At 54.0% G+C, this 23,339-nt stretch overlaps 1 protein-coding gene across 1 annotated transcript in view; it reads left to right on the top strand.

Moving 5' to 3' along the window:
- The window catches only part of ASTN2 (astrotactin 2), a 440,720-nt gene that overhangs the window by 246,597 nt on the left and 170,784 nt on the right, over window positions 1-23,339 (top strand). Inside the window, 3 exon segments of the mRNA XM_075579436.1 lie at window positions 7,138-7,288; window positions 12,108-12,274; window positions 16,270-16,458. Of these exon segments, the coding sequence (XP_075435551.1) occupies window positions 7,138-7,288; window positions 12,108-12,274; window positions 16,270-16,458 (507 nt within the window).

The raw sequence follows: 23,339 nt of genomic DNA, 5'->3' as shown, positions 1-23,339 counted from the left end.
ATGATACAGACACTGACACACGCAGACACGCTGATACAGGCACTGACACACACAGACACGCTGATACAGGCACTGACACTGACACTGACACATGCAGGCACACTGATATAGACACTGACACACGCAAACATGATGATACAGACACTGACACACACAGACACGCTGATACAGATGCAGACATGCTGATACAGACACTAACATGCGCTGATACAGACTGACACACGCAGACACAATGATACAGACATTGACACGCTGATACAAACACTGACACACGCAGGCACGCTGATACAGACACTGACACACGCAGACACGCTGATACAGACACTGACACACGCAGGCACACTGATACAGACAGGGACGCTGATACCGACACTGACACACGCAAACACGATGATACAGACACTGACACACGCAGGCACGCTGATACAGACACCGACACACGCAAACACGATGATACAGACACTGACACGCAGGCACGCTGATATAGGCACTGACACATGCAGACACGCTGATACAGCCACTGACACACACAGGGATGCTGATACAGACACTGACACACAGGCACCCTGATACAGACACTGACACGCAGACACGCTGATACAGACACTGACACACGCAGACACGCTGATACAGACACTGACACACGCAGACACGCTGATACAGACACTGACACACGCAGACACGCTGATACAGACACTGACACACGCAGACACGCTGATACAGACACTGACACACGCAGACACGCTGATACAGCCACTGACACACGCAGGCACGCTGATACAGATACTGACACACGCAGGGATGCTGATACAGACACTGACACACGCAAACACGCTGATACAGACACTGACACACGCAGACACGCTGATACAGACACTGACACACGCAGGCACGCTGATTCTGACACACGCAGACACGCTGATACAGACACCGACACACGCAAACACGATGATACAGACACTGACACGCAGGCACGCTGATACAGATACTGACACACGCAGACACGCTGATACAGACACTGACACACGCAGACACGCTGATACAGACACTGACACACGCAGACACGCTGATACAGACACTGACACACGCAGACACGCTGATACAGACACTGGCACACGCAGGCACACTGATACAGACACTGACACACGCAGACACGCTGATACAGACACTGACACGCTGATACAGACACTGACACATGCAGGCGCGCTGATACAGGCACTAACACACGCAGGCACGCTGATACAGACACCGACACACGCTGACACAGACACTGACATGCAGACAACGATGATACAGACACTGACATGCAGACAACGCTGATACAGACACTGGCACACGCAGGCACACTGATACAGACACTGACACACGCAGGCACACTGATACAGACACTGACACACGAAGGCACGCTGATACAGACACTGACACACGCAGGCACGCTGATACAGACACTGATGCGCGCAGGCACGCTGATACAGACACCGACACACGCTGATACAGACACTGACATGCAGACAACGCTGATACAGACACTGGCACACGCAGGCACACTGATACAGACACTGACACACGCAGGCACACTGATACAGACACTGATGCACGCAGGCACACTTATACAGACAGACTTAGCCACCGACACACGCAGACACACTGATACAGACAATGACACGCAGACATGCAGATACAGACACACGCTGATACACGCAGGCACACTGACACGCAGGCACGCGGATACAGACACTGACGCGCGCTGATAGCACGCACTGAGACACACACGTAGACGTGTTGACCGTATACACTAAGGCACTGATACACGCAGACACACTTATACAGACACACTGAGACACTGCTACACACGCCGACATGCAGATGCAGACAATGACACAAGCAGACATGCTAATAGTACGCACTGAGACACCGGTACACACACAGACACGCTGATATACACACTGGCACACTGATACAGACGCTGATAGTACGCACTGAGACACTGACACGCAGGCATGCAGATACAGACACAAGCTGATACACAGACACGCTGATAGTACACATTGAGACACTGATACAAATGCAGCCGCTGTTACACACACCGACCCACATTAACACACTGATGCACAGACACACATATGCAATGATACACACAGTTTTCCACACGTACACATGTTGATATACTGGTATATACAGCTGACCCTGGAGTCCTGTGCTGTTCTGCTTATATCAGTACCACACCACCACTTGCTGCTTTTAGGAATAAGGACACTATGATCTGTAGGAGACTTCCATGCGGAGCTTTTTATTAGTGAAATGTATCTAAATGTCAAAAGTGCCCATAAAAAGTAGTATCACTGTGCACCAACCCAGAGCCACAGCCCCTGTCATTGCGTTCCCCCGTGGGACATCACACCGCCACTAGTCCGCTCCTTGTACATTGCTAACATCTAATCCCAGAATCCTTTGCAGATCCCTGTCACTGACATCCGCTTCAGTAATCATGCCGCTGTAATAAGGGTAGTGATATTCCAGCCGCCCCTGTGCTCTGGCAGAAAGAAGTATGACAGCACGCTGCAAGTGAGAAGATATTAATATTCTGCTTCTCACACACCAGGCCTGCTGTGTCTCTCCCTTCTCCCACACTCCCCGCTCAGCGGTAAGTGGCTCTGACCTCTTTGTGGGTTATTATTAGATCCTTTTTGCAGGCTGCTGAGCAGGTGCTGTTTTTAGCTGAGATTCACACGGCGGGATGAGATCCAGACATTGCTGACTGCAGAGTGGGAAAGCAGGAGAGGAGCGCCTTTAATAAGCCAGCGCAGAAAATGTTACGGAGTAAAACACTGAACACGCGCATTCCTGCAACCTCCAAGGTCATCAGTACGCTTTATAGGGGCCATTTGCAGCAATTTTCCCTTACATCAGACGTATGAGACGTCTTTGCCCCCTAACGCTGATCTCTCAGGCACAGGTTATCGCCGCCTCTGACCTGACGCAGAGAGAGAGGGAAACAGACGCAAACTGTGATACATCCTATTATAATACTGTGCAGAGCAGCTAATCCCCTAACTGCTCCTATAACTCCTCCCCTAACGGCTCCCTATAACTCCTCCCCTAACTGCTCCTATAACCGCTCCCTATAACTCCTCCCCTAACTGCTCCTGTAACCGCTCCCCTAACTGCTCCTATAAAATCTGCGTCAGAGCTGTTGGTTAGCCAAGGGAATAACATCATACTGCGTCTGTTTGCGTCAGTGTATTAAGCTCTTAGCACCCATTCTGTCCCCGGGTATGTCAGCTTGTGAATTGGTTATTAGGAATAGGAGGAGTTATAGGGAGCAATGGGAGGAGTTAGTAAGGCGTAGCACAAGGCACAGATTGTAATAGGATGTATGAAATTCTGCGTCTGCAGTATTTAATTCCCTTTATCCGCAAGATATTATAAGTGAGAGTAAAACTCACAGGTTACACTCTACGTCACACCTAAAAATCTCAGAATATAATGCTGTGTGTCAGTTCAATGTGTTTTTTGCATTGGTACACAAGGGGATGCATCGATGCAAAGGGGGTGCAACACTGCAAAGAAAGGGGGTGCATCGATGTAAAGGGGTGCATCACTGCAAAGAAAGGGGGCACCTCCATCACTGCTAAGAAAGGGGGCGCATTCATCAATGCAAATAAAGGGGGTGCATCAATGCAAAGAAAAAGGGGGCACATTGATGGAAAGAAAGGGGGAGCTTTGTTGCCAAGAAAAGGGGTGCATCGATGCAAAGAAAGGGGGTGATTCTATGTACAGTGAAGCATTCATTCGCACCGTTTTTGTCTGGAAGTCTCCATTGAAGTCAAAGGATATTTTTGAATAAGGCCCTAAAACGGCAAAACGGTGAACGCATCACCCGCAAGAACGTGAATTCACAATCACGACGCTATTTGCCAGACTTCTCCACTTCCTGGCGTCATGTCTGTGCCGTCAGGGGGCTCCCTGCCTCCCCCTGCTCAGACACGCTCTCTATAATGCGATAAACATTTCCACCAGCTTGCTTACGGGGAGCCGGTCTCCTGCGCCTCTAAACACTGACATTTAAACGCTCCCCCTCCCTCTCTCCCCCCTTTCCCAGCGCTTTAATATTTTAATATATTAAATGGCACTGCTGGGGCCAGGCAGACTGACTGCTGTGTATCAGCCTCTCTCCGGGGAGCTGCACAGCTAGAACAGCCTGATTACTTCCAGCAGGGAGACTGGCGACACTGTGCGGAGGAGCCTGTGCGTGCCAGCCTCCTACTGATGGATTGTAGCTTTATACACATCCCGGGAGCCAGACCTCACATTAAGCACGGAGCTGGCTTCCGGCTGCCATTTGGCTGGTCGGGTTTCCCTCTCTGTGTCTAGCTGTGTAATACTCACGCCATGCTTGGTAACGGAGGTTAATATTTTATTTTGGGGGCAGTACTCGCATACAGCCCCGTGTTACTAAGCAACTATGGTGAGTGCTCACACACAGCCAGCCCCATGTTACTCTGATATTATGGTGAGCACTGAGCACCATGTTACTCTGATACTACAGTGAGCGCTCGCAGCGCCATGTTACTTTGATACTACGGTGAGCACTGGTAGCGCCATGTTACTCTGATACTATGGTGAGCACTCGCAGCGCCATATTACTCTGATACTATGGTAAGCACTCGCAGCACCATGTTACTCTGATACTATGGTGAGCACTCGCAGCGCCATGTTACTCTGATACTATGGTGAGCACGCGCAGCGCCATGTTACTCTGATACTATGGTGAGCACTCGCAGCGCCATGTTACTCTGATACTATGGTGAGAACTCGCAGCGCCATATTACTCTGATACTATGGTGAGCACTCGCAGCGCCATGTTACTCTGATACTATGGTGAGCACTCGCAGCGCCATGTTACTCTGATACTATGGTGAGCACTCGTAGCGCCATGTTACTCTGATACTATGGTGAGCACTCGCAGCGCCATGTTATTCTGATACTATGGTGAGCACTCGTAGCGCCATGTTACTCTGATACTATGGTGAGCACTCGCAGCGCCATGTTACTCTGATACTACGGTGACCATTCAGAGCACTATATTACTCTGATACTACGGTGAGCACTCACAGCGCCATGTTACTTTGTTGCTATCCCATTGCTCAGCGGCCCCCACAACAGGCCTGGTTCTCAGGAAATCCCTGCTTCAGCACAGGCGGTGCAGTCAAGGACTGAGTCACTGATTGAGCCACCGGCGCTGAAGCAGGGATATCCTCAAAAACCTGGCCTGGTGGGAGGGCTTGAGGACTGGAGCAGAGCCCCCCCTGGCTTGACGTCATGTTAAGTTAGCACTACCTTGTGGTAATTTCACATACATGTAACATACACACATACTGTACATATAACATACACACATACATGTAACATACACACTGTAACCTGCCGCTCACCAATTATAGGTAGAATATATTCCTAGAGAAACCCCCATGGTGCATAGGGCAGTCGGTATATATATATACAAGGTCCGGATATTGCAGAGTAACGCCCGGGAAAGAGTCCCTGATAAAGCGCTCCTGGGGGGCACAGATATGTGGGACAATGTGTAATCCCGGCAGGTATCCCATTCATATGCAGAGAATGAAAAATAATAACATTTTAATCAAATAACTGCAAATACAAGATATATATATATTTATTTATTTTTAAACACTGGTGGTAGGTATGGCTATATACACATTGTCTGGCTTCTCCTACGCCAAACAACTAAATGTTATACACTAAAGGGGTTAATGTCCTTACAGATGGTTGTAGTGGACACAAGATATACCTATTATTGATACAAATATATTCCCCAATTTGTATCAATAATAGGTTATATCCTATGTCCACTACAGGAAGTCCTCGTTATCCAACGTTTCACTTTACAACGAATGGCGTATCCAGCGCTTTACAATGCAACCCTATGCGGCGTTATCCGACGCCGGAATGCGTTATCCGACGCTCACCGCCGCTGACTAACATGGGACTCACGTTACAGCGGTTTCACTATCCAGCGCTACTCCCAGAACGGGTTCCGTCGGATAACGGAGGACCGCCTGTATGACCATCTGTAAGGACATTAACCCCTGTGGTGTATAACATTTAGTTGTTTGGCTTAGGAGGAGCCAGACAATGTGTATATAGCCATACCTACCACCAGTGTTTAAATTATATATATATATTGTATGCCCGATATTTACAGTTATTTGATTAAAATGTTATTATTTTTCATTCTCTGCATATGAATGGGATACCTGCTGGGATTACACATTGTCCCACATATCTGTGCCCCCCAGGAGCGCTTTATCAGGGACTCTTTCCCGGGCGTTACTCTGCAATATCTGGACCTTGTATATAGGTCATTTCAAATAACATGGCGTTGCCTTACCTAGAGGGGGCCTTACACCCACCCTGACCCCTCCCTTCCCACCCATCCTCCCCCTCCCACCCATCCCCCCCACACACCCTTCCCCTCCCACCCATCCCCCCCTCACACCCTTCCCCTCCCACCCCTCCCCTTCCCCACCCTGACTCCAACCTCCTCTCTTTATCCCTAGTAATAACCGCTGATCTCTCCCCCCCCCCTGGTAATAACCGCTCATCACTCTCTCTCCCCCCCCCCCCCCCTGGTAATAACCGCTCATCTCTCTCTCCCCCCCCCTGGTAATAAACCGCTCTTCTCTCTCCCTCCCCCCCCCCCCACCTGGTAATAACCGCTCATCTCTCTTTCCCCCCCCCTGCCCCCCTCCCCCCCTCCCCGGTAATAGCCGCACATCTCTCTTCTCCCCCCTCGGTAATAACCGCTCATCCCTCCTTTCCTCCCCGGTAATAACCCGCTCATCTCTCTCCCCCTTCCCTCGTGATAACCACTCATCTCTCTCCCCCCTTCCCCCCGTAATAACCGCTCATCTCTCTCTCCCCCCCCACTGGTAATCACCCTTCCCCTTGCTAATCACCGCTCCTCTCCCCCCTCGCCCGTGGTAATCACCTCTCCCCCCCGGTAATCACCGCTCCTCCCCCCCCCCACCCCACGGCAATCACCGCTCCTCTCCCCCCTAGTAATCACCGCTCCCCCTCTCCCCCCTGGTAATCACCGCTCCCCCTCCCCCGCAGGGAAGAAGCCCTCCTGGCCACGCACTTTGAGACTGTGGACGACCTCCTGTCCTCCTTTGGGCCGGTCCGGGACTGTGCACTGAACAACGGTGGCTGCTCCCGCAACTTCAAGTGCGTCTCTGAGCGCAAGGTGGACTCCACAGGGTGTGTGGTAAGTGGCCTCTCGTGTGTGCATTCACATGTATGTATATGTATATGTGTTTGTGCAGGTGTGTGTGTGTGTGTGTGTGTGTGTGTGTATGTGTGTGTGTCCATTAATGTATCCATATATGTGTGTTTGCATGTCCGTGTACATCAATATTTGTCGAGGGCGTGCATTCAGATGTGTCTATCTCAACAGGCATGGCTATTAGTGCGGATACATGCCTGCATATCAGTGTGTGTCTGTTTGAACAAAGTACAGGAAGGAAGCATACAGTATATCCGAGAGGAAGGAAGCATACAGTATATCCGAGAGGGAAGGAAGCATACAGTATATCCGAGAGGGAAGGAAGCATACAGTATATCCGAGAGGGAAGGAAGCATACAGTATATCCGAGAGGGAAGGAAGCATACAGTATATCCGAGAGGGAAGGAAGCATACAGTATATCCGAGAGGGAAGGAAGCATACAGTATATCCGAGAGGGAAGGAAGCATACAGTATATCCGAGAGGGAAGGAAGCATACAGTATATCCGAGAGGGAAGGAAGCATACAGTATATCCGAGAGGGAAGGAAGCATACAGTATATCCGAGAGGGAGCTGGAACAAGAGGTTGTTCCCGGAAGCTGGAGGGTGGGAGGAAGTACTACCTCATGGAAAGCATGGTGCATTCAGGGAATAGCCTGCCAGCCGAGGTGGTAGAGGATAGTACAATAGGGGAATACTAACATGCCTGGGTATCCTAAATATGAAAGAAAGCTAAGGATCAGATAGGGTGTTACTGCAGATAGGAAGATGGGCAGAGTGAGTGTGTGTGTGTCTGTGTGTGTGTGTGTCTGTGTGTGTGTGGTGTTACTGCAGATAGGAAGATGGGCAGAGTGAGTGTGTGTGTGTCTGTGTCTGTGTGTGTGTGGTGTTACTGCAGATAGGAAGATGGGCAGAGTGAGTGTGTGTGTGTCTGTGTGTGTGTGTGTCTGTGTGTGTGTGGTGTTACTGCAGATTGGAAGATGGGCAGAGTGAGTGTGTGTGTGTCTGTGTGTGTGTGTCTGTGTGTGTGTGGTGTTACTGCAGATAGGAGTATGGGCAGTGTGTGTGTGTGTCTGTGTGTGTGAGGTGTTACTGCAGATAGGAAGATGGGCAGAGTGAGTGTGTGTGTGTCTGTGTGTGTGTGTCTGTGTGTGTGTGGTGTTACTGCAGATAGGAGTATGGGCAGAGTGAGTGTGTGTGTGTGTGTCTGTGTGTGTGTGTCTGTGTGTGTGTGGTGTTACTGCAGATTGGAAGATGGGCAGAGTGAGTGTGTGTGTGTCTGTGTGTGTGTGTCTGTGTGTGTGTGGTGTTACTGCAGATAGGAGTATGGGCAGTGTGTGTGTGTGTCTGTGTGTGTGAGGTGTTACTGCAGATAGGAAGATGGGCAGAGTGAGTGTGTGTGTGGTGTTACTGCAGATAGGAGTATGGGCAGTGTGTGTGTGTGTGTGTGTGTGTCTGTGTGTGTGAGGTGTTACTGCAGATAGGAATGTGGGCAGTGTGTGTGTGTGTGTGAGGTGTTACTGCAGATAGGAAGATGGGCAGTGTGTGTGTGGTGTGTTACTGGAAATAGGAGTATGGGCAGAGTGTGTGTGTGTGTGTGTGTGTTGTGTTACTGCAGATTGGAGTATGGGCAGTGTGTGTGTGTGTGTGTGTGTGTGTGTGTGTGTGGTGTTACTGCAGATAGGAATGTGGGCAGTGTGTGTGTGTGTGTGTGTGGTGTTACTGCAGATAGGAGTATGGGCAGAGTGTGTGTGTGTGTGTTTGTGGTGTTACTAGAAGGGGGAATAGGACTAGAAGGGGGAATAGGGGTGCATAGAAGGGGGAATGGGCAGGCAAGGGTCTGCCAAACGGGTCTTATCTGTGTCACATTGCATGTGTGTATGTGTGTATATGTGGGTGTGAGTGTACCTGTCAGTGTGGAACACAACAGAAGCACGCAGTAACTGACCTATAATGTGTCCGTGTTTTGATGAGCATTGTGGGGTCTGTGAACTCAATTTGTACTTCCAGGGCTGTGCTGCTGATGTGTGTAATAAGTGAGGTGTGCAGTGAGAGGCTCATATGTGCTCACTGCCTCTGTGTGCGAGGTGAGGGAGGGGGGCAGTGTGAGGTGAGGAGGGGGGCAGTGCGAGGTGAGGAGGGGGGCAGTGCGAGGTGAGGGAGGGGGGCAGTGTGAGGTGAGGGAGGGGGGCAGTGTGAGGTGAGGGAGGGGGGCAGTGTGAGGTGAGGGAGGGGGGCAGTGTGAGGTGAGGAGGGGGGCAGTGTGAGGTGAGGAGGGGGCAGTGTGAGGTGAGGAGGGGAGCAGAGTGAGGTGAGGGGGGCAGTGCGAGGTGAGGGAGGGGGCAGTGCGAGGTGAGGGAGGGGGCAGTGCGAGGTGAGGGAGGGGGGCAGTGTGAGGTGAGGGAGGGGGCAGTGCGAGGTGAGGGAGGGGGCAGTGCGAGGTGAGGGAGGGGGCAGTGCGAGGTGAGGGAGGGGGCAGTGCGAGGTGAGGGAGGGGGCAGTGCGAGGTGAGGGAGGGGGGCAGTGCCAGGTGAGGGAGGGGGGCAGTGTGAGGTGAGGGAGGGGGGCAGTGTGAGGTGAGGGAGGGGGCAGTGTGAGGTGAGGGAGGGGGGCAGTGCGAGGTGAGGGAGGGGGGCAGTGCGAGGTGAGGGAGGGAGGGGGGAGTGCGAGGTGAGGGAGGGGAGCAGTGCGAGGTGAGGGAGGGGGGCAGTGCGAGGTGAGGGAGGGGGCAGTGTGAGGTGAGGGAGGGGGGCAGTGCGAGGTGAGGGAGGGGGCAGTGCGAGGTGAGGGAGGGGGCAGTGCGAGGTGAGGGAGTGGGGCAGTGCGAGGTGAGGGAGGGGGCAGTGCGAGGTGAGGGAGTGGGGCAGTGCGAGGTGAGGGAGGGGGCAGTGCGAGGTGAGGGAGGGGGGCAGTGCGAGGTGAGGGAGGGGGGCAGTGCGAGGTGAGGGAGTGGGGCAGTGCGAGGTGAGGGAGGGGGCAGTGCGAGGTGAGGGAGGGGGGCAGTGCGAGGTGAGGAGTGGGGCAGTGCGAGGTGAGGGAGGGGGCAGTGCGAGGTGAGGGAGGGGGCAGTGCGAGGTGAGGGAGGGGGCAGTGCGAGGTGAGGGAGGGGGCAGTGCGAGGTGAGGGAGGGGGCAGTGCGAGGTGAGGGAGGGGGCAGTGCGAGGTGAGGGAGGGGGGCAGTGCGAGGTGAGGGAGGGGGCAGTGCGAGGTGAGGGAGGGGGCAGTGCGAGGTGAGGGAGGGGGCAGTGCGAGGTGAGGGAGGGGGCAGTGCGAGGTGAGGGAGGGGGCAGTGCGAGGTGAGGGAGGGGGCAGTGCGAGGTGAGGGAGGGGGCAGTGCGAGGTGAGGGAGGGGGCAGTGCGAGGTGAGGGAGGGGGCAGTGCGAGGTGAGGGAGGGGGCAGTGCGAGGTGAGGGAGGGGGCAGTGCGAGGTGAGGGAGGGGGGCAGTGCGAGGTGAGGGAGGGGGGCAGTGCGAGGTGAGGGAGGGGGGCAGTGCGAGGTGAGGGAGGGGGCAGTGCGAGGTGAGGGAGGGGGCAGTGCGAGGTGAGGGAGGGGGCAGTGCGAGGTGAGGAGGGGGGCAGTGCGAGGTGAGGAGGGGGGCAGTGCGAGGTGAGGGAGGGGGCAGTGCGAGGTGAGGAGGGGGGCAGTGCGAGGTGAGGAGGGGGGCAGTGCGAGGTGAGGGAGGGGGGCAGTGCGAGGTGAGGGAGGAGAGCAGTGCGAGGTGAGGGAGGGGGCAGTGCGAGGTGAGGAGGGGGGCAGTGCGAGGTGAGGGAGGGGGCAGTGCGAGGTGAGGAGTGGGGCATTGCGAGGTGAGGAGTGGGGCATTGCGAGGTGAGGGAGGGGGCAGTGCGAGGTGAGTAGGGGGGCAGTGCGAGGTGAGGGAGGGGGGCAGTGCGAGGTGAGGGAGGGGGGCAGTGCGAGGTGAGGGAGGGGGCAGTGCGAGGTGAGATGGGGGGCAGTGCGAGGTGAGGGAGGGGGGCAGTGCGAGGTGAGGGAGGGGGGCAGTGCGAGGTGAGGAGTGGGGCATTGCGAAGAGTGAAGGTGTGTGAGGAGGGGGCAGAGTGTGTGTGTGTGTGTGTGTGTGTGTGTGTGTGTGTGTGGAGGGGCAGAGTCAGGATGTATGTGAGGAGGGGCAGAGTGAGGGTGTGCGTGTGTGTGGAGGGGCAGAGTGAGGGTGTGTGTGAGGAGGAGGCAGAGTGAGGGTGTATGTGAGGAGGGGCAGAGTGAGGGTGTATGTGAGGAGGGGCAGGGTGAGGGTGTGTGTGAGGAGGGGGCAGAGTGAGGGTGTGTGTGAGGAGGGGGCAGAGTTAGGGTGTATGTGAGGAGGGGCAGAGTGAGGGTGTATGTGAGGAGGGGCAGGGTGAGGGTGTGTGTGAGGAGGGGGCAGAGTGAGGGTGTATGTGAGGAGGGGGCAGTGTGTGTTTGAGGGGGCAGAGTGAGGGTGTGTGTGAGGAGGGGCAGAGTGAGGGTGTGTGTGAGGAGGGCAGAGAGGGTGTGTGTGAGGAGGGGCAGAGTGAGGGTGTGTGAGGAGGGGGCAGAGTGAGGGTGTGTGAGAAGGGGGCAGAGTGAGGGTGTGTGAGGAGGGGCAGAGTGAGGGTGTGTGTGAGGAGGGGGCAGAGTGAGGGTGTGTGAGGAGGGGGAAGAGTGAGGGTGTGTATGAGGAGGGGGCAGAGTGAGGGTGTGTGTGAGGAGGGGGCAGAGTGAGGGTGTGTGAGTTACTGAAACACACCCTACTCCCAGCAGTGCGTAGACCCTGCGGGGTGACTAAGCTGAGACGCTCCGCTTTCTTCCCCTCTGCTCCCAGTGCCCCGCAGGTCTGAGGCCAATGAAAGATGGGAGTGGCTGCTACGACTACTCCAAAGGCATCGACTGCTCCGATGGATCCAACGGAGGCTGTGAGCAGCTCTGTCTGCAGCAAACGCTCCCCCTCCCGCAGAATCCCAGCGAGAGCGCAGTGTACATGTTCTGCGGGTGAGAGGCGCAGAGGCAGGGGGGACAGGAGAGATGAGGGAGGGGGGACAGGAGAGAGAGGAGAGGGAGGGAACAGGCGGGAGAGGGAGGGGAAACACAGGAGAGAGAGGAGAGTGAGGGAACAGGCGGGAGAGGGAGGGGAAACACAAGAGAGAGAGGAGAGGGAGGGAACAGGCGGGAGTGGGAGGGGAAACACAGGAGAGAGAGGAGAGTGAGGGAGCAGGCGGGAGAGGGAGGGGAAACACAGGAGAGGAGAGTGAGGGAACAGGCGGGAGAGGGAGGGGAAACACAGGAGAGAGAGGAGAGGGAGGGAACAGGCGGGAGAGGGAAGGGAAACACAGGAGAGAGAGGAGAGGGAGGGAACAGGCGGGAGAGGGAGGGGAAACACAGGAGAGAGAGGAGAGTGAGGGAGCAGGCGGGAGAGGGAGGGGAAACACAGGAGAGAGAGGAGAGTGAGGGAACAGGCGGGAGAGGGAGGGGAAACACAAGAGAGAGAGGAGAGGGAGGGAACAGGCGGGAGTGGGAGGGGAAACACAGGAGAGAGAGGAGAGTGAGGGAGCAGGCGGGAGAGGGAGGGGAAACACAGGAGAGAGGAGAGTGAGGGAACAGGCGGGAGAGGGAGGGGAGACACAGGAGAGAGGAGAGTGAAGGAACAGGCGGGAGAGGAGAGGCAGGGGAAACACAGGAGAGAGAGGAGAGTGAGGGAACAGGCGGGAGAGGAGAGGGGAAACACAGGAGAGAGAAGAGGGAGGGAACAGGCGGGAGAGGAGAGGGAGGGGAAACACAGGAGAAGAGAGTGAGGGAACAGGCGGGAGAGGAGAGGGAAGGGAAACACAGGAGGGAGAGGAGAGGGAGGGAACAGGCGGGAGAGGAGAGGGAGGGGAAACACAGGAGAGAGAGGAGAGGGAGGGAACAGGCGGGAGAGGGAGGGGAAACACAGGAGATAGAGGAGAGGGAGGGAACAGGCGGGAGAGGGAGGGGAAACACAGGAGAGAGAGGAGAGGGAGGAACAGGCGGGAGAGGAGAGGGGAAACACAGGAGAGAGGGGAGAGGGAGGGAACAGGCGGGAGAGGAGAGGCAGGGGAAACACAGGAGAGAGAAGAGGGAGGGAACAGGCGGGAGAGGAGAGGCAGGGGAAACACAGGAGAGAAAGGAGAGGGGAGGGAACAGGCGGGAGAGGAGAGGGAGGGGAAACACAGGAGAGAAAGGAGAGGGAGGGAACAGGCGGGAGAGGGAGGGGAAACACAGGAGAGAGAAGAGGGATGGAACAGGCGGGAGAGGGAGGGGAAACACAGGAGAGAGAGGAGAGGGAGGGAACAGGCGGGAGAGGAGAGGGAAGGGAAACACGGGAGAGAGAGGAGAGTGAGGGAACAGGCGGGAGAGGAGAGGGAGGGGAAACACAGGAGAGAGGAGAGAGAGGGAACAGGCGGGAGAGGGAGGGGAAACACAGGAGAGGGAGGGAACAGGCGGGAGTGGGAGGGGAAACACAGGAGAGAGTGGAGAGGGAGGGAACAGGCGGGAGAGGGAGGGGAAACACAGGAGAGGGAGGGAACAGGCGGGAGAGGGAGGGGAAACACAGGAGAGAGAGGAGAGGGAGGGAACAGGCGGGAGAGGGAGGGGAAACACAGGAGAGGGAGGGAACAGGCGGGAGAGGGAGGGGAAACACAGGAGAGAGAGGAGAGGGAGGGAACAGGCGGGAGAGAGATGGGAAACACAGGAGAGAAAGGAGAGTGAGGGAACAGACGGGAGAGGAGAGGGAGGGGAAACACAGGAGAGAGAGGAGAGGGAGGGAACAGGCGGGAGAGGAGAGGCAGGGGAAACACAGGAGAGAGAAGAGGGAGGGAACAGGCGGGAGAGGAGAGGCAGGGGAAACACAGGAGAGAGGAGAGGGAGGGAACAGACGGGAGAGGGAGGGGTAACACAGGAGAGAAAGGAGAGGGAGGAAACAGGCGGGAGAGGAGAGGGAGGGGAAAGACAGGAGAGAAAGGAGAGGGAGCGAACAGGCGGGAGAGGGAGGGGACACACAGGAGAGAGAGGAGAGGGAGGGAACAGACGGGAGAGGGGAGGGAGGGGAAACACAGGAGAGAGAGGAGAGGGAGGGAACAGGCAGGAGAGGAGAAGGAGGGGAAGCACAGGAGAGAGAGGAAAGGGAGGGAACAGGCGGGAGAGGAGAAGGAGGAGAAACACAGGATTTGGGGCCAGGAAAAATGGTGGGAGAGTAGGAGACATACAAGAGAGGTTAGGGAGAGTAAGAGAGAAGGAGAGGAGAAATAGATGAGGGGAGTAGGACTGGTGAGTATTAGAGGGAGAGAAAGTAAGACAGATAGAGAGGGGGGAGTAAGGGAGATGCAGGAGAGGTTCTGAGAGTAAGTCAGAGAGGAGACAATGGGACAAGGACTAGGAAAAGGTCAGAGAGTAAGACGGAGATACAGGGGAGGGAGTGAGAGAGTAGAACAGAGGAGAGGGAGTGAGAGAGGAGGACGGAGGGGAGTGAGAGAGGAGGACGGAGAGAGACGAGAGTGTGGGAGAGGGACAGAGGGAGGGGGACAGAGGGAGGGGGACAGAGGGAGGGGGACAGAGGGAGGGGGACAGAGGGCGAGGGAAAGGGAGTGGGACAGACAGGGGAGAGAGAGTAGGAAAGATGAGAGACGGGAGAGAGAGTAGGACAGAGGGAGAGACGGGAGAGAGAGTAGGACAGAGGGAGAGACGGGAGAGAGAGTAGGACAGAGAGAGAGAGTAGGACAGAGGGAGAGAGAGTAGGACAGAGGGAGAGAGAGTAGGACAGAGGGAGAGAGAGTAGGACAGAGGGAGAGACGGGAGAGAGTAGGACAGAGGGAGAGAGTAGGACAGAGGGAGAGACGGGATAGAGTAGGACAGAGGGAGAGAGTAGGACAGAGGGAGAGAGTAGGACAGAGGGAGAGAGTAGGACAGAGGGAGAGAGTAGGACAGAGGGAGAGAGTAGGACAGAGGGAGAGAGTAGGACAGAGGGAGAGAGTAGGACAGAGGGAGAGGCGGGACAGAGTAGGACAGAGGGAGAGGCGGGACAGAGTAGGACAGAGGGAGAGACGGGAGAGAGTAGGACAGAGGGAGAGACGGGAGAGAGTAGGACAGAGGGAGAGACGGGAGAGAGTAGGACAGAGGGAGAGACGGGAGAGAGTAGGACAGAGGGAGAGACGGGAGAGAGTAGGACAGAGGGAGAGACGGGAGAGAGTAGGACAGAGGGAGAGACGGGAGAGAGTAGGACAGAGGGAGAGACGGGAGAGAGTAGGACAGAGGGAGAGACGGGAGAGAGTAGGACAGAGGGAGAGACGGGAGAGAGTAGGACAGAGGGAGAGACGGGAGAGAGTAGGACAGAGGGAGAGACGGGAGAGAGTAGGACAGAGGGAGAGACGGGAGAGAGTAGGACAGAGGGAGAGACGGGAGAGAGTAGGACAGAGGGAGAGACGGGAGAGAGTAGGACAGAGGGAGAGACGGGAGAGAGTAGGACAGAGGGAGAGACGGGAGAGAGTAGGACAGAGGGAGAGACGGGAGAGAGTAGGACAGAGGGAGAGACGGGAGAGAGTAGGACAGAGGGAGAGGGAGAGAGAGTAGGACAGAGGTGAGGGAGAGAGTAGGAGAGAGGAGTGGGAGAGAGAGTAAGACAGAGGGAGAGGGAGTAGGAGAGAGAGGAGTGGGAGAGAGAGTAAGACAGAGGGGGAGAGATGGGAGAGGGTGAGAGTAGAACAGAGGGAGGAGAGAGTAGGAGAGATGGGAGAGGGTGAGAGTAGGCCAGAGGGAGAGGGAGAGAGAGTAGGAGAGATGGGAGAGGGTGAGAGTAGAACAGAGGGAGAGAGTAGGAGAGATGGGAGAGGGTGAGAGTAGGGGAGAGGGAGAGAGAGTAGGAGAGATGGGAGAGGGTGAGAGTAGAACAGAGGGAGAGAGGGAGGAGAGAGTAGGACGGAGCTGAGAGCTGGGAGGGGCCATGTTGATAACCAGACGTTTGCTGCTGTGTGCAGCTGTGTAGAAGAGTACCGGCTGGCTCCGGACGGCAGGTCCTGCCTGATGCTGACGGATATTTGTGAGGGACCCAAGTGCCTCCGTCCCCAGGACCGTCTGAATGACACGTTGTTTGGGGAGATGCTGCATGGGTACGACAACAAGACCCAGCATGTCAACCAGGGCCAAGTCTTCCAGATGAGCTTCAGGTGAGAGCCGCGGCGGGGGGGCAGGGATTTATACCTAGGGGGGCACGCTCTGCCACTGCTCCCAGGTACAGGGTTATACCTAGGGGAGCACGCTCTGCCACCGCTCCCAGGTACAGGTTATACCTAGGGGGGCACGCTCTGCCACTGCTCCCAGGTACAGGGTTATACCTAGGGGAGCACGCTCTGCCACCGCTCCCAGGTACAGGGTTATACCTAGGGGGGCACGCTCTGCCACTGCTCCCAGGTACAGGTTATACCTAGGGGGGCACGCTCTGCCACTGCTCCCAGGTACAGGTTATACCTAGGGGGGCACGCTCTGCCACTGCTCCCAGGTACAGGTTATACCTAGGGGGGCACGCTCTGCCACCGCTCCCAGGTACAGGTTATACCTAGGGGGGCACGCTCTGCCACCGCTCCCAGGTACAGGTTATACCTAGGGGGGCACGCTCTGCCACCGCTCCCAGGTACAGGGTTATACCTAGGGGGGCACGCTCTGCCACTGCTCCCAGGTACAGGTTATACCTAGGGGGGCACGCTCTGCCACCGATCCCAGGTACAGGGTTATACCTAGGGGGGCACGCTCTGCCACCGCTCCCAGGTACAGGTTATACCTAGGGGGGCACGCTCTGCCACCGATCCCAGGTACAGGGTTATACCTAGGGGGGCACGCTCTGCCACCGCTCCCAGGTACAGGTTATACCTAGAGGGGCACGCTCTGCCACCGATCCCAGGTACAGGTTATACCTAGGGGGGCACGCTCTGCCACCGCTCCCAGGTACAGGTTATACCTAGGGGGGCACGCTCTGCCACCGCTCCCAGGTACAGGGTTATACCTAGGGGGGCACGCTCTGCCACTGCTCCCAGGTACAGGTTATACCTAGGGGGGCACGCTCTGCCACCGCTCCCAGGTACAGGTTATACCTAGGGGGGCACGCTCTGCCACCGATCCCAGGTACAGGGTTATACCTAGGGGGGCACGCTCTGCCACCGCTCCCAGGTACAGGTTATACCTAGAGGGGCACGCTCTGCCACCGATCCCAGGTACAGGTTATACCTAGAGGGGCACGCTCTGCCACCGATCACAGGTACAGGTTATACTGACCGTCTATCTGCCACCGCTCCCAGGTGCAGGCTTATACTGACCATCTATCTCACTCATACCGGGCCCTATATTACACCAGGTGTGTCACTAATACAGGGCGCGTCATTATACCCGCCCCTCTGTGTCACTAATACAGGGCGCGTCATTATACCCGCCTCTCTGTGTCACTAATACAGGGCACGTCATTATACCCGCCCCTCTGTGTCACTAATACAGGGCACGTCATTATACCCGCCCCTCTAACTAATACAGGGCACGTCATTATACCCGCCCCTCTGTGTCACTAATACTGGGCACGTCATTATACCCGCCTCTCTGTTTCACTAATACAGGGCACCTCATTATACCCGCCTCTCTGTGTCACTAATACAGGGCACCTCATTATACCCGCCCCTCTGTGTCACTAATACAGGGCGCGTCATTATACCCGCCCCTCTGTGTCACTAATACAGGGCACCTCATTATACCCGCCTCTCTGTGTCACTAATACAGGGCACCTCATTATACCCGCCTCTCTGTGTCACTAATACAGGGCACCTCATTATACCCGCCTCTCTGTGTCACTAATACAGGGCACATCATTATACCCACCTCTCTGTGTCACTAATACAGGGCACATCATTATACCCGCCTCTCTGTGTCACTAATACAGGGCACCTCATTATACCCGCCTCTCTGTGTCACTAATACAGGGCGCGTCATTATACCCGCCCCTCTGTGTCACTAATACAGGGCACATCATTATATCCGCCTGTCACGGTAGCTTATGACAAGATATAATGAACACCAAATATCTGGGTTGAACTGAACGAGGCTTAGATATAATAAAATATAATTTATTCCTTAAAAAAGGAGAACACAGCAATATATAGTACAATTAACAGACAAGAAGGTAACACTTACTTAGGGTTTGGGGATGGAGAAGTATCAGCTAGCAATTCTCCAGCAATCCAGTGACATTCAAGATGGTATCAGAAGAAGAACTAAAAACTGTAGGGTGGACACAGTTTATATACCTGTGTAACCCTATTCTTAACATTGAATACAGACTATTGGTGAACAATTATCTGTATCCAATCCCTAACGAGGAGACACAGATTAACCCATGCCCCCCAGCTAATTAGCCCATGTGTACTGGGACTCTATGGGTAGCCCCATAATTAAATCAGGGGCGACGACCAGTTTACCAAATGAAGTATCTGCATTGTTTGTAGGTGTAGACATAACACTTACAAACCACTCCAGTTTGACGATTCTCCACCCTCAGGTAACAATTAGAGTGGCAGAGTCCGTTGATTAGTACTGGTCTGTTGATTAGTACTTACTGTAAACAATCCGGGCAGTTAACTTTTGATCACAGTGCTTAGGCTCAATCAGCCAGCTGCCCTTCCTGACCTATTAGCATACCAGATGGTCTGCATTTTCAGAGCAGATCCAAAATACCATACATATATACTTTAATATCTACACATATTAATAAGTTCCATTCTGGTGGGCTCAGTGGGTCGAAATTTGCCAGTTCTTAATGCCTACAGTGACTCCGCACATTGGCCAAATATCAACTCTCTGCGACCTCCAGAACTGGAGATACAGAAATGCACTTTAAAACATTAAAATACAGGATTGTAATGAAACATGGGAACATACATTTTTCATGACATGACAAGGTGTAAACCACATTCCTGGACCGCAGTCCAGTTAACCCCTTGCCTCCCTGGTGAGGTCAGGGGGTGGCCATATGGGGTGCAACCCCTTTAATACCGGGCCAACCCCCTCTCCCTCTACACCGCCTCTCTGTGTCACTAATACAGGGCACCTCATTATACCCGCCTCTCTGTGTCACTAATACAGGGCACCTCATTATACCCGCCTCTCTGTGTCACTAATACAGGGCACGTCATTATACCCGCCTCTCTGTGTCACTAATACAGGGCACATCATTATACCCGCCTCTCTGTGTCACTAATACAGGGCACGTCATTATACCCGCCTCTCTGTGTCACTAATACAGGGCACGTCATTATACCCGCCTCTCTGTGTCACTAATACAGGGCACATCATTATACCCACTTCTCTGTGTCACTAATACAGGGCTCGTCATTATACCCACCTCTCTGTCACTAATACAGGGCACATCATTATACCCGCCCCTCTGTGTCACTAATGCCAGGCAAACTGTTACACCCACCCCCTGTCACGTGTAATAATAATTGTTACGTAGAACTGACAGTGTGTGTAGCACTGTGTATTGTATATTACAGGTACAATGAGCACCTGCTCCAAAGAGCTTACAATCTAATTCTGTTGCCTGACCCGCAGGTGAGGTCAGGGGGTGGCCATATGGGGTGCAACCCCTTTAATACCGGGCCAACCCCCCTCTCCCTCTACACCGCCTCTCTGTGTCACTAATACAGGGCACCTCATTATACCCGCCTCTCTGTGTCACTAATACAGGGCACCTCATTATACCCGCCTCTCTGTGTCACTAATACAGGGCACATCATTATACCCGCCTCTCTGTGTCACTAATACAGGGCGCGTCATTATACCCGCCTCTCTGTGTCACTAATTCAGGGCGCGTCATTATACCCGCCCCTCTGTGTCACTAATTCAGGGCGCGTCATTATACCCGCCTCTCTGTCACTAATACAGGGCACATCATTTTACCCGCCCCTCTGTGTCACTAATACAGGGCACATCATTATACCGTCCTCTCTGTGTCACTAATACAGGGCACGTCATTATACCCGCCTCTCTGTGTCACTAATACAGGGCACGTCATTATACCCGCCCCTCTGTCACTAATACAGGGCAAGTCATTATGTATGTATGTATGTATGTATGTCTTTATTTGTATAGCGCCATAAAATGTACATAGCGCTTCACAGTAGTAATACATCACTAATGCCAGGCAAACTGTTACACCCACCCCCTGTCACGTGTAATAATAATTGTTACGTAGAACTGACAGTGTGTGTAGCACTGTGTATTGTATATTACAGGTACAATGAGCACCTGCTCCAAAGAGCTTACAATCTAATTCTGTTGCCTGACCCGCAGGTGAGGTCAGGGGGTGGCCATATGGGGTGCAACCCCTTTAATACCGGGCCAACCCCCCTCTCCCTCTACACCGCCTCTCTGTGTCACTAATACAGGGCACCTCATTATACCCGCCTCTCTGTGTCACTAATACAGGGCACCTCATTATACCCGCCTCTCTGTGTCACTAATACAGGGCACATCATTATACCCGCCTCTCTGTGTCACTAATACAGGGCGCGTCATTATACCCGCCTCTCTGTGTCACTAATTCAGGGCGCGTCATTATACCCGCCCCTCTGTGTCACTAATTCAGGGCGCGTCATTATACCCGCCTCTCTGTCACTAATACAGGGCACATCATTTTACCCGCCCCTCTGTGTCACTAATACAGGGCACATCATTATACCGTCCTCTCTGTGTCACTAATACAGGGCACGTCATTATACCCGCCTCTCTGTCACTAATACAGGGCACGTCATTATACCCGCCCCTCTGTCACTAATACAGGGCACATCATTATACCCGCCTCTCTGTGTCACTAATACAGGGCACGTCATTATACCCGCCTCTCTGTGTCACTAATACAGGGCACGTCATTATACCCGCCTCTCTGTGTCACTAATACAGGGCACGTCATTATACCCGCCCCTCTGTCACTAATACAGGGCAAGTCATTATGTATGTATGTATGTATGTATGTCTTTATTTGTATAGCGCCATAAAATGTACATAGCGCTTCACAGTAGTAATACATGTCATATAAATAGCAAATATAAATAACACATCATGGGAATAAGTGCTTCAGACATACTGTAAAAGTAACATTAAGGAAGGAGTCCCTGCTCCGAGGAGCTTACAATCTAATTGGTTGGTAGGGAGAACGTACAGAGACAGTAGGAGGGAATACTAGTAAGTGCGTCTGCAGGAGGCCAAGCTTTGTGTCATGTGTCCATGATTATCCAGTGCTACTCATATTATACCCGCCTCTCTGTGTCACTAATACAGGGCACCTCATTATACCCGCCCCTCTGTGTCACTAATACAGGGCACCTCATTATACCCGCCCCTCTGTCACTAATACAGGGCACGTCATTATACCCGCCTCTCTGTGTCACTAATACAGGGCACATCATTATACGCGCCTCTCTGTGTCACTAATACAGGGCACGTCATTATACCCGCCTCTCTGTGTCACTAATACAGGGCACGTCATTTTACCCGCCTCTCTGTGTCACTAATACAGGGCACGTCATTATAGCCGCCTCTCTGTGTCACTAATACAGGGCACGTCATTATACCCGCCTCTCTGTGTCACTAATACAGGGCACCTCATTATACCCGCCTCTCTGTGTCACTAATACAGGGCACGTCATTATACCCGCCTCTCTGTGTCACTAATACAGGGCACCTCATTATAGCCGCCCCTCTGTGTCACTAATACAGGGCACCTCATTATAGCCGCCCCTCTGTGTCACTAATACAGGGCACGTCATTATACCCGCCTCTCTGTGTCACTAATACAGGGCACGTCATTATACCCGCCTCTCTGTGTCACTAATACATGGAACGTCATTATACCTGCATCTCTGTGTCACTAATACAGGGCACGTCATTATACCCGCCTCTCTGTGTCACTAATACAGGGCACGTCATTATAGCCGCCTCTCTGTGTCACTAATACAGGGCACGTCATTATACCCGCCCCTCTGTGTCACTAATACATGGAACGTCATTATACCCGCCTCTCTGTCACTAATACAGGGCACATCATTTTACCCGCCCCTCTGTGTCACTAATACAGGGCACATCATTATACCGTCCTCTCTGTGTCACTAATACAGGGCACGTCATTATACCCGCCTCTCTGTCACTAATACAGGGCACGTCATTATACCCGCCTCTCTGTGTCACTAATACAGGGCACGTCATTATACCCGCCTCTCTGTCACTAATACAGGGCACGTCATTATACCCGCCTCTCTGTGTCACTAATACAGGGCACGTCATTATACCCGCCTCTCTGTGTCACTAATACAGGGCACGTCATTATACCCGCCTCTCTGTGTCACTAATACAGGGCACGTCATTATACCCGCCTCTCTGTGTCACTAATACAGGGCACGTCATTATACCCGCCTCTCTGTGTCACTAATACAGGGCACGTCATTATACCCGCCTCTCTGTGTCACTAATACAGGGCACATCATTATACCCGCCTCTCTGTGTCACTAATACAGGGCACGTCATTATACCCGCCTCTCTGTGTCACTAATACAGGGCACATCATTATACCCGCCTCTCTGTGTCACTAATACAGGGCACGTTATTATACCCGCCTCTCTGTCACTAATACAGGAAACCTCATTATACCCGCCTCTCTGTGTCACTAATACAGGGCACCTCATTATACCCGCCTCTCTGTGTCACTAATACAGGGCACGTCATTATACCCGCCCCTCTGTCACTAATACAGGGAACCTCATTATACCCGCCTCTCTGTGTCACTAATACAGGGCACCTCATTATACCCGCCCCTCTGTGTCACTAATACAGGGCACCTCATTATACCCGCCCCTCTGTGTCACTAATACAGGGCACATCATTATACCCGCCTCTCTGTGTCACTAATACAGGGCACGTCATTATACCCGCCCCTCTGTGTCACTAATACAGGGCACGTCATTATACCCGCCTCTCTGTGTCACTAATACAGGGCACATCATTATACCCGCCCCTC

This window comes from Ascaphus truei, chromosome 21 (assembly GCF_040206685.1).
Source record: "Ascaphus truei isolate aAscTru1 chromosome 21, aAscTru1.hap1, whole genome shotgun sequence".
NCBI classification, from domain to species: domain Eukaryota; kingdom Metazoa; phylum Chordata; class Amphibia; order Anura; family Ascaphidae; genus Ascaphus; species Ascaphus truei.
Note: the sequence above shows the minus strand (reverse complement) of the source record. Positions and strands in the feature narration are given on the sequence as shown.